The 15,128-nt window shown below is 40.7% G+C and overlaps 1 protein-coding gene across 10 annotated transcripts in view; it reads left to right on the top strand.

The window, feature by feature from the left end:
- The window catches only part of carmil3 (capping protein regulator and myosin 1 linker 3), a 97,576-nt gene that overhangs the window by 72,319 nt on the left and 10,129 nt on the right, over positions 1-15,128 (top strand). For 7 of the 10 annotated variants that reach the window (XM_037084475.1, XM_037084471.1, XM_037084477.1 and 4 more), the window contains 8 exons: positions 1,595-1,708; positions 2,351-2,526; positions 2,636-2,729; positions 5,377-5,502; positions 6,366-6,432; positions 7,084-7,271; positions 8,080-8,159; positions 14,168-14,287. In XM_037084475.1, the coding sequence (XP_036940370.1) occupies positions 1,595-1,708; positions 2,351-2,526; positions 2,636-2,729; positions 5,377-5,502; positions 6,366-6,432; positions 7,084-7,271; positions 8,080-8,159; positions 14,168-14,287 (965 nt within the window). The remainder of the gene's footprint in view (positions 1-1,594; positions 1,709-2,350; positions 2,527-2,635; positions 2,730-5,376; positions 5,503-6,365; positions 6,433-7,083; positions 7,272-8,079; positions 8,160-14,167; positions 14,288-15,128) is intronic. The other 3 variants (XM_037084473.1, XM_037084472.1, XM_037084474.1) reach the window with 2 other exon arrangements.

Here is a 15,128-nt window from a genome sequence, read left to right as displayed (position 1 = left end):
AGGAGACCACATCCTTTTTTTTTTATGTGTGTGTGGTCGTGTGTGTGTTCTTGCTTCATAGTGAGGACTGGAACTGATTTTTATTCAAACAGAGTGCGGACATTTTTTGGACAGTGCGTACACTCACCAGAGCCAGCCGATATCGAGTAAACAGTCCCTATATTGATCTACTGGCCAACTGGCACACATTTTTACAATGATCCCTCAAATGTGGTAATGAAACACTTGATATACAAATATATGTCAGTGAGGCGGGACATTTTACAGTTCAACAATAAACTATTATCTGAAATGACATCAGTGCAATGATTGGTAAACCTCACTGGAAATGTAACAAGTATCATTTATACCAAGCATCATTTTGTGCATCATGATGTCTACAAAGAGTTTTCATATCAGCTAATCCTAGACGCCATCCAATTACATTAGACAATCGATATATCAACCGTGTGAGTGTGTTACATTATAATGTGTGGTACAGGCACCCAAAGAAAGTGCATTATTTCTAGTTAGCTATCTCTTCAGCCAGTGGTAGACAATAAGTAGACTACCAGCACTGTATTTAAGGGTACTACACTGCTGCATATGTTTTTTGGATTAAAAATAAATTGCATGAGTCTTTGTGGAAGGAGTCGACTCGGAATGCATGCTAATGCTGCTCCGTGTCTGTGGAACGTGTACATAATCAAGTTCACTGTATCGGTTTATTAAGTGATGATATGTGACTGACGCCAAGTGGCCAAAACGTGTTTGGATAGTTATGTTTGACTGCAGTTTTAAGGTTCTTGTACTTTATACTTGTACTCTGTGCTTTCATTTGGGAAGATTGTAGAGGCCATTACATTCATTACACTAATGTACATACGGATATTAGTTATTTTGCAGATTAAGATTTGTTTACAATTAAACGAAACACCATTTATAAATGGTTTAAAAAGCTACAACTACTGACTTTGTTATCAGTTAATTAATAACTTGCACTTTTATAGATCAGTTCTTTGGAAAGAATGAGGGAAGACAAACTTTTAGGTTTACATCTGTCATGAATACATTCAATAATACATAAAATAAGCCCTCACATTGGCATTTAACATGAAAGGCAATTGTTTTAGAGTTGTGTGTCTGCCATGCAGTATATACAGTACATGTACTGTAGGAGTACACTTGTCTTACTGCGAGCAAAGTCACAATAATAAGGCTCACAGGTCTCTCTCTCTTTCTAATAAACAGAAGTTAGTAGAGCGCTCGAGACTTTTCACAACCCGGCAACCCATGTACTGTGTTTTTTTTCTAATGTTTATTAAATCAAAATTGTTTATGACATAAAATAACTAAATAGAAAATGATACCAAATTAGTATACAAACCAATGGTGATTTTGTTTTATTGATTAAACAGATTTATACTGTTATTAAACCAATCAACAGTGTATATATAGTCAAAGGTAAATCTATCTGGCTACCACATCAAAATACTTACACATTAATGATATAATATAGTGTTGGAAGTTTCAGAAAAGGATCATTCTGCTTTTTTTTTTTTTCCTTTTGTTAACAACTCTTTCTCTTCCCTGTCTTGTTGTGTGCTTGTGTCAGCTATATCCCTCTTTGTGCGAGCTGGCCCATGTGTTGTCAGTGGACGGCCCTGTCAAACAGCGACTGGACACTCTGGCTGGAGAACTGGCCAAAGCTGCAGACAAAGAGCTTCAGGTAGGTAGGAGGTGAAGCCGAGGCTCTAATTGCAGAAACGGCCATTCCCGGATGGATCTGTATTTTAAACAGTAGCTGAGTTGTGGACTAGTTGCATTTAAATTGCCCATTACGAGCGTGTGGCTGTGTGTGTGTGGCGCAGGTATGCTGACTTCAAAAGAAATGTAGCATTTAAATTCACAGGGAAGGAACGATTTAATATTTTTTTTAGTCCCATTCTGTTCCCTTTGGGTTTTGGTACCACAGTGGAGTCAAGTGATAAAGAAATGGCACACCCTGAAGACAAATCTGAATGGTTTGTACTGAAGTGCAACTTTCTTGAGCACGATTTACGTTTCAATTTACTATTTAGTTTGTATGCACCAGGCTGCATTTCTAATTTGAAGGTCAAGATGAATTAAATTGAAATAATATCATCTGGGGAATTCTGACTGATGTATTACTGCACAAATGTTCAACTTTGGTGTGAACAGATAAAGTTAAGTAGTGAGTGGATCACACGTGCGTGGACGATTGGATTGCAACAATACACCTAAATAAAAGATGAGACCAAAAAACTACTGGATGAATAATTCAGTGCTTTGGGAAAAAAAATATCTAAAGACAAAAGAAATACAATGTGTGTTTGTGAATTGTGTCCAGGTGGTCGTGGACTCTATGGTGTCTCTGTGCCGCGAGTTGTGTCCCATGTCCTGCTCAGCCGCCGAGAGACTCAGCCCACCTCTCTCGTCCATCTCCGAGCAAGTCTCCATCCCCCGCTCGGCCATCCGCAGCGCCCTCATGGAGAGAGCAGCCGAGGATATTAACAGAGCCCTGGAGTGAGAACGAGAGCCGGTCAAACAGTTCAGGTCAAGCAGAGAACTCGAGCTAACACACTGGTCTAATTGGTATTCCCTCTTCTCTTGTCCTGTGCTCTCCTCATTTCAGGGAGGTGAAGTTGTCCGTGGTCTCCTATCTGACCAACACAATCGTGGATCAGATTCTGCAAGAGCTGTATACCACTCATAAAACCCTGGTACTGGTAATATCGCTTTACTGCATGACTTCTTTGTAGTAATGTAGAAAAACGCTGTTTCATTGTTTAAAGCTGAAATCTTTGGGGTGAACATGACAATTAAATTCTGATTTAGAGGTCTAAGATTACAGCATGTTTTTTGATGCATTTGAATGCACAAGAATGTTTGATTTATATACATGATTTTTTTCCTTCCTGTGTTACTCCTTGCTACTTTAAAGCATTATTCTAATGACCCATTAAGTAAACAGATTAATTTACTTCTGTTATCTTTGCTCACTCTCCTCACTAAAACTAAAGAAGTAACCTAGTTTAGAGCGCTAACACGGACATTTATGTAATCGATTTGGCTTTAAAGGGTAAGGCCACTAATTAAAGTGTGTTTACAGGTCTCAGTGAGAACTACTGCATATATGAAAAAGCCTTTTGTTGCTCCAGAGGATGTTGCAATTAATCTGATAAATTGCCTCCAGTGATGCGGCACAATGGATGAGTTGCATCGTGGGTAATGTAGAAGCAAGGTTTTGGAAAGCAATCACTGGTCTAGTATTGCACTCCTAAAACACAGTTGGACACGTTATAGACAATTTGAAAACAAATGATCCACATCGCTTTTTTTTATTTCACACATTCCTCTTTCTTTTCAAAACCTGCCGACTACATCACCCAGAATCTGAGCTTGCCTGTGAACACTGAAGGCAATTTATCAGAGTACATGGGGCTACATCCGGAGCCACAAAAACTTTATACTAGTTTTTTCAGACCTGTAAAAAAGCAATGTGTAATATTGGTGGAGGTACCCTTGAAGGAACCTCGAGGGGGGATCATGATTATGAGAATTTGGTTTAAATTTTTCCAATTATTGACTTTTCTGCATCAGGACAGTCTTTCCAAAGAGACACAGCAGAACATTAACAAAGATTTCTTTCCCCCACCACTGGAATGAGGTTCACACAGTTGTTTCTCCTTGATTTTGATTTATTTATTGCTGAAGGACATGATGAAATTTCACAGCAAAGACTGGAGAGTGGTGCAATCCACAGAAGAATCCCCCCTTTGTGTAAATGCTCACTAAAAGGTGGGCTTTATATTAATCTCAAGACACTACACATTTCAGCTTTAAATTCATATTTTTGAAATTATATTTCCTGGGAAATAGCGTTATCTGCCCTCTTGCAGAGAGTTACATGTAGGATGAGAAAAGTGATTTCCATCTACGTGACCTTTAGCTGGAGCCAGGCGACGATAGCCTTGCATACAGACTGGAGGCAGAGAGAAGAACTTTCCAATTTACCTAGCTGCACCTGCAACACAGTCTAATTAACAAAAACCTACATTTAAAAATGATAAGTGGGAAACAACTACTTCCTGGAGACTTTGCCACAGTGATTGACAAGCCTCCATCTAACTCTCAGCAAGAAAAGGAATAAGCATTATCCCCAAACTTTTAGCTCACTCCTTTAGGTTTATATCTGCAATCTCGACAATCTCGACAATCTCTGCAATCGACAGAAATTGAAACCTACGCAGTGAATGATGCTCTTACATTGATCTGAGGTACATGGTTTGAAATGGGCCATAGTCTAATATCTTTTTTTGCTGCTCACCAAAACAACAATTTATTTTAATTGCTTTCGTATATAATCTATGAGCAACCGTCTGCAGTAGAATCACTGCTGTGTATGCTCACTCATCTGGGCTGCGGGTCAGTAGTTTTCCACAGTATGATGAGTAATGTCTCACAACAGCTATGGAAAATGTCAGTGTATCGCACACATTAATTATTAAACGTTGCAAAATCGGTCAACACTGCCTCCAGGCACATCAAGGTGCAGCACAGATCAGGTACATCGTAAAGTCAGCACTCTGCTTACTGAATCAAAACTTAAAGTAAAAGTTATAATTTGGTCAGAAACACTAGTGGGCTAACTTGATTTAAGCTCAGAAGCTCCTTATGACTCTCTGGTCTCGTATGAAAGGCTTCCCGTTGCACAGAGGAGCCATAAAATTCTGATTATGTGTTTTAAATGTGTGATAGAAATGGCCTGCGCTGCCGATGAGGTTGTGTCTTTAATTTGAAGTGTCTTTAAGTGATGGAGTAGGCACCGTGTTCGAGCTGCTGCGTGTCATTACCATATCAGGACAAAGGGTTATGAGTATAGAGCAGCTTTTTTGGGGGGGAGAATATTGCACTTGGAAGCAACATAACAACTCGATTTGAGTCAGTTATGGCCATGATTAGACCCTGCAGGTTCTCCTCTCAATAAAACAAAATTGTTTAAAATGAAGCCAGTGGAAAGGGAGGCAAAAAATAGACTTTTGGCAATAACACCGCCTGCCCCTCTCTGCTTTACATTCCATTCACTGCCTCTGCTGTTACTTCTCATTTTCTTGCCTCTGTTTTACCGCAGTGCCAGTTTGTCCTCTATCATGCCTCCCTCCACTTTGATAATCAAGATATTGTATTTTATTCATATTCTTCTTGGGCTCTGCAAACTGCAGCAAAGTCGCCTTTGTTTTGTTTGCGAAATTCTGCGGTGCAAGGGCAGACACTCTCCTCCTCTGAGATTGTGCTGAAGGAGGTTGTCTCAGGTGTCATCTTTGCTGTGTGTGTGTGTGTTCATGTGTGTGTTTGATGTGTGTGTTGCATCAGCTGCGGCAGGTGTCGCAGGCGAAGCGTTGGGATGACGTTGGGACAGGCAGGCGCACGATCAGACAGTCCAGATTAATAGAGTCTCTGGATTTTCCTGATGAGGACTTGGGCGTCAACCTGGGAATTGTAAGTGTCTGAGGGCATGCTGATAGTGTGTGTGTGTGTGTGTGTGTGTGTGTGTGTGTGTGTGTGTGTGTGTGTGTGTGCTTGGAAGGTGAAAATAAATGTAGAATTATTCATCATGAATAAATTACCGATAAATTTAATTCAATTGGTTGATTTGCATCAAATGAATAACAATTTTGCCAATCAGCTGATAGTTTAAATCATTTCACGAATGGAAAAATATTTACCAGTTTCTGCTTCTCAATGTGAGACTATGCTATTTATCCTCTGCAGTAAATCCTATAATTAAATACGGTTGGATTTGGGCTGTTGTGATTTGAAAATGGGCCCTTGTCCTCTCACACGTCTTGATATTTTCACTACTTTGGAATTTTAATAGATGAATGTTGGAATCAGTCAAATCAAAACAAAGACTGATGCATAATTAATATGAAATAATTATCACTTGTTACAGACCTACTTTAGTATGTCATTGTATTGTGTTTATACATGTACTACTGTACAATACATGTAAATTCTGCTGTATTTTTAGTGTGAGTCTTTTTCAAAATCAAGACATCATTTCCCATAATCCTTGTAGATTCCCACTGCAAAGAAGCTGCCGATTCCCCCCTCCTCACTCTTGTACTCTGTGTTCTTTTCTTCACTGAAAAGGACAAACGTTGAAAGTAATTCCCACATCAGCTTTTTCATTCCCTCCGCTCTTCTCCCACACATCTGAAAGCCTTTTTCCTCCTAATTTCTTGTGAAATAAAGGCACAGTGTTTGTCATTGTTTATTGTTAAAACATTTATGCTAATACTTCAAAATGCATTGTCGGTACAAGTCACCGCTCATTAAACATTTTCTGCTTTAACCGAAAGGACACGATGGCTATTAAGAAGCGGAGCTCCAGAACTAGAAGGATTCGTCCCGTCTCCACCAGACTGAGTGAGTCTTTGTGCCCCGATGCGCAGCTAATTTCCCTGAAGTGCTCATCTAGCATGATGTATTTACAGTGATAGCAGGGTCAGGGTCAATTGACTTTCTATTTGTAGTAAAATGAGTAGGAGAAGTACTGTATTTCTTTAGCCATATAAGTGGTGAGCACCTTGCCATGCTGAAATGACTCAGGTCTTTCAATATTTAATCCGCCTTTAACTTTTCTCACCCTATGGTCATACTTATGCTAATGCTAATAGCAACTGTGTTATTTCCAAGTGTATTTTAGCATGTAGGATGAATGGATTAACCCTATTTAACAATAACACAGCCTTTTCTCTGATACTGCCCTCAGGCCAAGCTTGACATTTTTCGCCCCATTAGTGGTAATGGTCCAGGAATAACAGAGAGGCCGCTCTCCATTTCCATCCATTTTCTGCCTCAGAGGGCAACTAGTGTGGCTATGGGCTTCTTAATGCAAAATCACACTAAAAACAAAGGTTAAAAAACATCAAAGGTTCTCATTTAAACTGTACAAAATGGAATCCAAGGAGCCTTTATCAGATTTTCATTTTATGATTGCAGCTTTGTCTGTGTAATCAAAATCAAAGAGTTCAAAATGTGAACTGACATGAAAATAATTGTTTTGTGTATTTGCAGGTCTAGGTGATGAGGCCAGTCCCTCTCCGACGCCCTCTGCTCCACCGCACTCGACCCCTCTCACCCACTCAGCATCGTGGGAGTGTCTGTCAACCCTCCCCACCAACGGCTCGCCCTTGCGTCACGTGACCCACGTAAGGCCTCGCCCACCGCGGAGACACAGAGCAGGGCACCTGCCCCCAGAATCTGTAAGTTGCTGGCAAATCTTTGACCTCATTATGAGCTCCAGTAGGCAGGACTCACCTTTCCCACGAGCTTCTGCTGATGGGGGAACATTCTGCAGTGCGGTTTCTTCAACGTGAACAAATGTATTAGATGTGTGTGCTCACCAGATTCTGACAGCTAGCACTTTTAAAATGGTGTCTGGTCTTTTTTATGGCACCTAGAAGGAAAATGAGTTTTTATTGTGCCAGTTTAAGTGGCCAATATATTTATATATATATATATATTTTTTCCTCATCTTGAAGTATGAAGTTTAGTTCTTGTTTCCACAAAAGAGTTCATGAGGGTGCAGAGGTGAAAAAGTAAACCTGACATGTATAGGTTTTAGTTTTTTTTTTTTTTTTTTAATCTTGTGACTGCTCTGTGTGAACTGTTGTTATTTATCTTGTTTTCCATGCCAGTGGCACTTTCCAAAAATAAGCTCCTTTTAAAGTAGGAAGCTGTCGTATGTGTCTCTGTGACTCAAATGTTAATCATGAACAAGCATCTCCCAAGGGCCCCAGGGCAGCCTCTAACTTAGCAGCTTGTTTGTTTTGAGACTTTGTAAAAAGCTTTTTCTAAATCGGTACAAACTTGGTTAGCGCAGCACGATGAGGAGTTGTTTTACAAACAGACTTCTGTTGGCAGTCGATTGGATTTTGCCAGCCAGCCAGCCATTTGAAATGATAATACCTTTTGTCAGCCTTTCAGCTTTCTGACGACATGGTGGATTGATCATTGTTATCCTGTTATTCCATCCGTTTCCTGTGTGTTTGTGTGTCTGTTTGTGTGTAGCATTGCTCAGAGAATGGAGGAGTCAATATGCTGGAGGATGGATTGCCTGATTTCTACAGCAAGAGAGTTCTACCAGACAGGTAGCTCACAGATTCAGTTTTATGTTTGTGCAGTCATTTAAAAATGCAGTAGCTGTATCATTACTCCAGTGGCCCCTGAGGACCACACACACACACACACACACACACACACACACACACACGAGTAAAAGCACAAATATTAAGGGTGCTGCGCTCTAAATCCAGTGGATCAGTAATGCCTGATATTTTATTCTTTTGCATCTAAGCAGATATGCAAGAACTTAATCTTGTTATTATGTGAGAGAATTCTCATTAATGTTACACTGGTGACTGTGACTTGGCCCTGGTAGATTACTAGAGGAACCTTAAAGCAGCAAAATCAATATTTCATATGAACAGTGGATCAGAATAGTCATTGCCTTGATGAACCCAAAATGAATTATCAAAAACACTGAAGTTCCCCATCAGCTGTGTGGAGCATTTTTTTGTCTTTCGGTTCATTGTTTTGGTTTTACAGCCCACAGCCATCAGCAAAGCTAACTATCTTTTTTCTGTCTCAGTACTCTTATCCGTGTCGGTTCCAGCAGCAGCAGGCAGCTGTTTTGAGTGAAAAAGTAAAAAAAAACTTGCGATACACTACTGAACGCCAAGCACTGTACACCAGCATGAAGGTTGCCTTGTTCAGACTACCAGCCCAAAACTTTATTGTGACACATCCACATTTTATCCAGACTGATCTTAGGAAGTCTGGACAGAAAAAAAACATGTGATTTTTGCCGCTCAGATCCAACCCACATTTGGAGGTGGTTTGAAATGTGGTTCAAAATTGGATTTCTACAGATGCATCTTAGTCCGGACGCTCTGGGCTCTCATATCATATTTCAAAGTGTCTTTGACGATGTCAAATCCAGAGAGACTGAAGTGTATCAGAGCTGCTTCTGCCCACAAAGTGAAACGGGAGACAACACAGAGAGCAATAGTCTGTGGAAAGTTACACTTATATAAATTGTTTACTCCCCGACTTGGAAGTGAGATTGATTGAAGAGCAAGATGATGGATCTTCATTTCTCATGCTTCAGTGTAGTTGCTGATGCCTGCGTTATAACCACAGAAACCCATGCATATAGGTTTGTGGTGTCTGGACACAAACATCCAATTTGATAACTTACGAGTGATAGTGCAGACGGTCTATCTTAAAGACGTGATCCGAGAAACTAATGTAACTTACCTTCAGTCTGAACAGGGCGTATGATGTTTGTTATTGTGCACAAGGACACATGCACACAGGAGTGATACGACACATTCCAGCCAGTGGGTTCACCCAATCCAGTGAGCAGTGACACTACTAGAAATGAAACAAAGTGGCAGAAAAGACAAGGAGGAAGACTGCCATCTAGGAAAACAATTCTGATTCCAAATGTTGAAAAAAAATTGGCCTTAAAAATGTAGGAAATGCATTTAACTTTAAACAACTAAAGAATACAGATAGTACATTTAGTGAGTAACACTTAATGTGAAGACAAGCTGTCGTTGTTTACAAGAATAATCCAGAGAGCACCTTCAATTGCAAAAACACAAAGTTATGGACACAGTGAAGCATTTAGAAGTTTACTGGAAACAGTAGTAAAAGAGTGCAAGTCAGACTTAAAGTCACCAGGTGGCGAAAAACATGACACAGAGCAAATGTCAATGCTCGGTATCTGCTAGATGTGTAAATACTGTAAGCCAGGTTGCCATGTCAAGCTGCCCCTGAGCAGGCAGAAAAATCAGTTAACACAGGTCTGAGTAAATCTTAAAAGTGTTCTTCACATTAAAAATTCCAATAACTACTGTAAAGATTCCGGGGCAGTGTTGAAATGCAATATGAATGTCCCCGAGAGGATTAGTCTGTGACTCACTGTCTCCCTAAGCCCCTAACCAAGCAGGATACATTACTGTGTGTCTCAGTCTGTCTTCTCAATGGTGACTGGTCTTTATCCAAAATATGGGCTAGTTCTCTCGTCATTATCACATTAAGATTTCCTAATTATGAAAATGTGTCCTCATAATTATACGATGCAAACTTGTAATCATGAGATACTGAGTCATAATTATGAGAGATTTATACTGACGTTAGAAGGCCTCTGAGGTCCCCCCCCCACCATCGTGAATGTAATGTGCCTCAGCACTATATCAGTATAATTAGAATGAAAATGTTATCAGAGTCCATCACGTTGTATTGAATTGAGCAGAATTATGTCATACTTTTTCATCCAGACAGGGTCGAAGTAAGTGATGTAGATACTGCTGTTGCTCAGCACGCATCAAGATCCATCAAATTAATTGTGTGAATCAGATTGGTTTTAGTGGGTGAGATGCACGGACTGACTAAAGGGTACATCTACTAGACACAAAATAAAAGTACATCTATCAACCTGCTGCACCAAGAATAGCAATATCTTAATATGAACCCACATAAGACACAGACATACTGCATGCATTAAAACCAGGACTGTTTGATGTCCCTCTCTGTAATGCTTTTGTATTTCATGTTACGGTATAACAAATGAACAGCATGCTCTTAAAGCGGCTGAATACAGATGGAGGGAAGATGTTCCATTTGCCCTAAATAGAAGCCTAATTTGTAGCCCTATTTCTTGCATAAATCCAACATATTCCTTTATATAAAATGCATGCTTGTTTACAGATACAGTCCAGCCTTCTCTTCAACAAATGTTTTTTCTCTGAAACTGTACAATGGCCCACGCAAAACTGTTCCTGTGCTTCTCTCTGTGTTACAGACAGTACTGAATGTCTGCATATACCGATTTGTGCTAAAGTGTTTATATACTGAAGAAAAACAACTACTTGCTCTCATTAAAAATGAATCATTCAATCCTGCAACAACAGCCAACAACCGACAATAGCAACTTCCCCAACAACAACCAACAGAAACAACATGCCCTCCAACAACAACCAACAGAAACAACATGCCCCCCAACAACAACCAACAAAAACAACATGCCCCCCAACAACAACCAACAGAAACAACATGCCCCCAACAACAACCAACAGAAACAACATGCCCCCCAACAACAACCAACAGAAACAACATGCCCCCCAACAACAACCAACAAAAACAACACGCCCCCCAACAACAACAAACAGAAACAACATGCCCCCAACAACAACCAACAGAAACAACATGCCCCCCAACAACAACCAACAAAAACAACATGCCCCCCAACAACAACCAACAGAAACAACATGCCCCCCAACAACAACCAACAGAAACAACATGCCCCCCAACAACAACCAACAGAAACAACATGCCCCCAACAACAACCAACAGAAACAACATGCCCCCCAACAACAACCAACAGAAACAACATGCCCCCCAACAACAACCAACAAAAACAACATGCCCCCCAACAACAACCAACAGAAACAACATGCCCCCCAACAACAACCAACAGAAACAACATGCCCCCAACAACAACCAGCAGAAACAACATGCCCCCAACAACAACCAGCAGAAACAACATGCCCCCAACAACAACCAGCAGAAACAACATGCCGCCCAACAACTCCCAACAGAAACAACATGCCCCCCAACAACAACCAACAGAAACAACATGCCACCCAACAACAACCAACAGAAACAACATGCCCCTAAAAGCAACAACATCATGCACTGGCATAAACACTGAGGTGAGAGCATTTCAAACTCAGTGGGTGGAGGGGAGAGTAGATGGGCATCAGATGATCGTAGTGAGTGAGTTAGGCAGTAAGGATGTAAAGGACTTGACAGGAGGGGAGGTGCCAAGCCATTTAGAGACCCACAGATAAGTAGAAGTATTTCAAATGAGATGCAGTATTTGACAGGGAGCCAGTGCAGTTGTTGAAGGGAAGGTTTGATGTGCTCCCTGGACTGTGGTAGAAAAATCTTGCTGCTGAACTTTGGACAGACTAATCTTTTAAGCCCCTCGGTAGGTAAACCATGGAGAAGAGCATTACAGTAGTCAAGTCTTGATTTGATAAATTCTTGAATTAGTGTCTCAGTGACAGAATGGGAAGGAGAGGGGCGTAGTCAGGAGATGTTCTTTAGGTGAGTGAAATGCTGTCTGTCAAAACAGAGGGTGGAATAAAAAATGAGATTTTTGACTGCCATGGGAAAGGGGCAGTATAGTTACTAATAGAAACAAACTTTTGTCTATCTGTGAGGTAGGATTTGATCCAGGATGGCAGAGTACTGGTGACAAGTAGTAATGCTGACCAGTTTAGAAGAAAATTATGACAGACCATCAAAAGCTGCAGTAAGATCTAGGAGGATACTTATGTTAAGGGAACCAGAGTCAACAGCTAAAAGCAAGTCATTGTAAAATTGGTAAGGACAGTCTGTATCTCTATTTTTTTTCCCCTGAACCCAGATTGAACCTCCTCTCATATTTATTTATTTTTTTTTTTTTTTTTTTTACTAGACATACGAGCCTGAAGCCAACTGGCAACAGTCTGCTCAAGAGATTTTGCAAGAAATGGGAAATTGGTCTGGAGTTGTTATAGACCTTCAGGTCAGTTTCAGGACTGGGGCAATACCAGCCATTTATTCAAACTGTAGGGAACGAAGCAAGACTAGAGAGATGCATTAATAGTTTTCAGGATGGGGCAAAGCACAGGCAGACTTGAATTAAGTGGTCATGGTCCCAAAAGAGTTTATGGTGGTCCTGGATTGCGTGACAAGCTCAGTAAGAAACTGCTCATCAACAGGGGGAGAAAGCAGAGAAACCACTAACCATTAGAGTTACAATCAATACGCTTCACTCAGTCATCACTCAGTGCGGTGCAGATATGATTGTGTCCTTTTGGGTCAGTTTAAGGCAGATATAATCAATATTTTGTCATAAACACTTATTGTCCACACTTGAGAAAGGCTGGGTTAAGTGATGAGCCTGCAGATAAAGTGCATCTTTAATGTAATTGTTTTTGGTTTTCAGGCCCTCAGCAGGTGGCTAGTTTCACTGACTAAGCTAGAAAAACACGCTTTACACTCCACACTTGGCACCACATGCCAGACAAAGTTGGCTTTTATCTGTGAACATAGTGGAACATTTAGCAGCTAAAAGGTCAGATAATTCCCTCAGGAGTTTGTGGAAATACAGCTAAAAGGAGGATGATTTTGGGCGGTCATTTTTCAAGAGGACAGATGCAGAGCTCCAAATGAATGCTAATGCTAATATTATGCTAATGTATACAGTAGGCTGTGTGTATAAAAAGTTAACTGATTGCCAGCAAGTTTTCCATATCATTTTGATATGTAAATGTTAACATTTAGAGCTTGTTGTTGCTGCCCTCAACCGACCGCTTCATCTCTGAGTCTCTGTGAATTATATTTTTATTATGTCACCAAAAAAAAAGCAAAGCATGCTCAAAGGAATGTGAAATAAATCAGACGATGAATTGCTCAAGCTAGAAAATAAAACCTACCACAGAGGTTTTGCCTACAACAAAAACTCCACCACCTAGGGGCAAACACTGCTCTCACTAATTTTAACTACATGTTAGTGATGGTGTGATGAAGATTTTGACACATCAAAGTCCTGTTTTTAAGCCTTCCATTTACTTTATTTGGGTTGATCATAGCCTTAAAAATACTGACCGAAATCGCAGGAAAATCACACACGGCTCAGATTTTCACAACTGAGACGGAATTGACTAACCAACTGAAATGGAAATAGGTTTTCACAAACACTGTTATCTAAGGCTAGATGACAGTGTGTGCTTAATGTGCACCAGCAGCGCATGAAAAAGATTCAGTGAGGGAGCATAAACTATGCCTTCTGTCAAATATATTAAACTACGTGCACGGTCTCAGCCAGAACAAACTCTGTTGTTGTCAAATGGTTCATTAGCATAACAAGAATGGACCCAAGTCCACGCTGCTAAAGCTGCATTCAAGGAAGCGTTGTGCATATGACAAATAAAAAACCTAAACACAAGTAGCACATACACTGAAGTCAGGATGTATATCTTCACTCTGTTGTTCCCGCCAATAACTTCTCTCATTTCTCCCTGTCTCTTCTCCCCTTCAGTCAGTTGTCATCCCTCCATCAGGCCCAGTCACTGAGGAGAAAGAAAAGACGCAGCGTCTTGTCCATTTTCTCCGGCTTCCGCAAGAACCGCAACTCCACCATCTCCAATCAGGACTCGGAGTAAGTCTACAGCACAGGGGCTGAGTGGAAGGAGGGGAAGAAAGTATCATTTAAGTGCACAGACGCACAGAATGAGATGGCTGTTAAATTAATCCAGCGCGGGGCATTAACGTCACTTCCCAGCTTCATAAATATTTTAATGGGAGAAAATGTTTCGCCGTCTCCAACTGTTTTCTTTCACTCCAAAAGTATGGCATTATATACGTTTAATCTGCTGTTACATAACGAGGCCTATAGTTGAAAAGAAGACAGCAGAGTGGCAAAGAGGAAAGTACAAGGTGGCAAACTTATTGTTAAAATTGAACTACAGAGATGAGTAGCTGAGAGAACAACACTCCAACGGCACACTTTAGAAACTTCCCTATTAAAAAGGGTTACACAAAATGCAGGGGGAAAGAGGCATTAAGTGGGAGCGACAGCGTGTGTTTCAGCTGACGGAGGCACTAACAAGTTCAACTTAAAGGAACTGTGGCAAGGCTAAAAAGGGGTGACGCCATCGCCTCTGCTGGATTGCAAGAGTTCTGCTCCTACACGGACACAAAAGTTTTACAGCAGCCTACAGCTGTCTGACGGAGACGCATAACAGAACGGATGACTCATCTTAAAGCCAGCTATAGACAGAAGCTGCTTTTTAAAGACCGTTTAGCATGTTTTGTAGTGTTTCACTCACAGATTGTTGCTAAGCAATCAAAGAGACTGTCAGAACATTTGCTCGGCTGCCCTCTGCATCCATCTCTTTTGTCTTTCTACAACAGCACAGTGTGTGTGGGAAGTGTAACAGCATCTGGGCCAAAGATGTGTTCATTAACCACAACATTTTCAAATCGATGACGGGTGAAGT

Source organism: Acanthopagrus latus, chromosome 21 (assembly GCF_904848185.1).
Source record: "Acanthopagrus latus isolate v.2019 chromosome 21, fAcaLat1.1, whole genome shotgun sequence".
Taxonomy (NCBI): domain Eukaryota; kingdom Metazoa; phylum Chordata; class Actinopteri; order Spariformes; family Sparidae; genus Acanthopagrus; species Acanthopagrus latus.
Note: the sequence above shows the minus strand (reverse complement) of the source record. Positions and strands in the feature narration are given on the sequence as shown.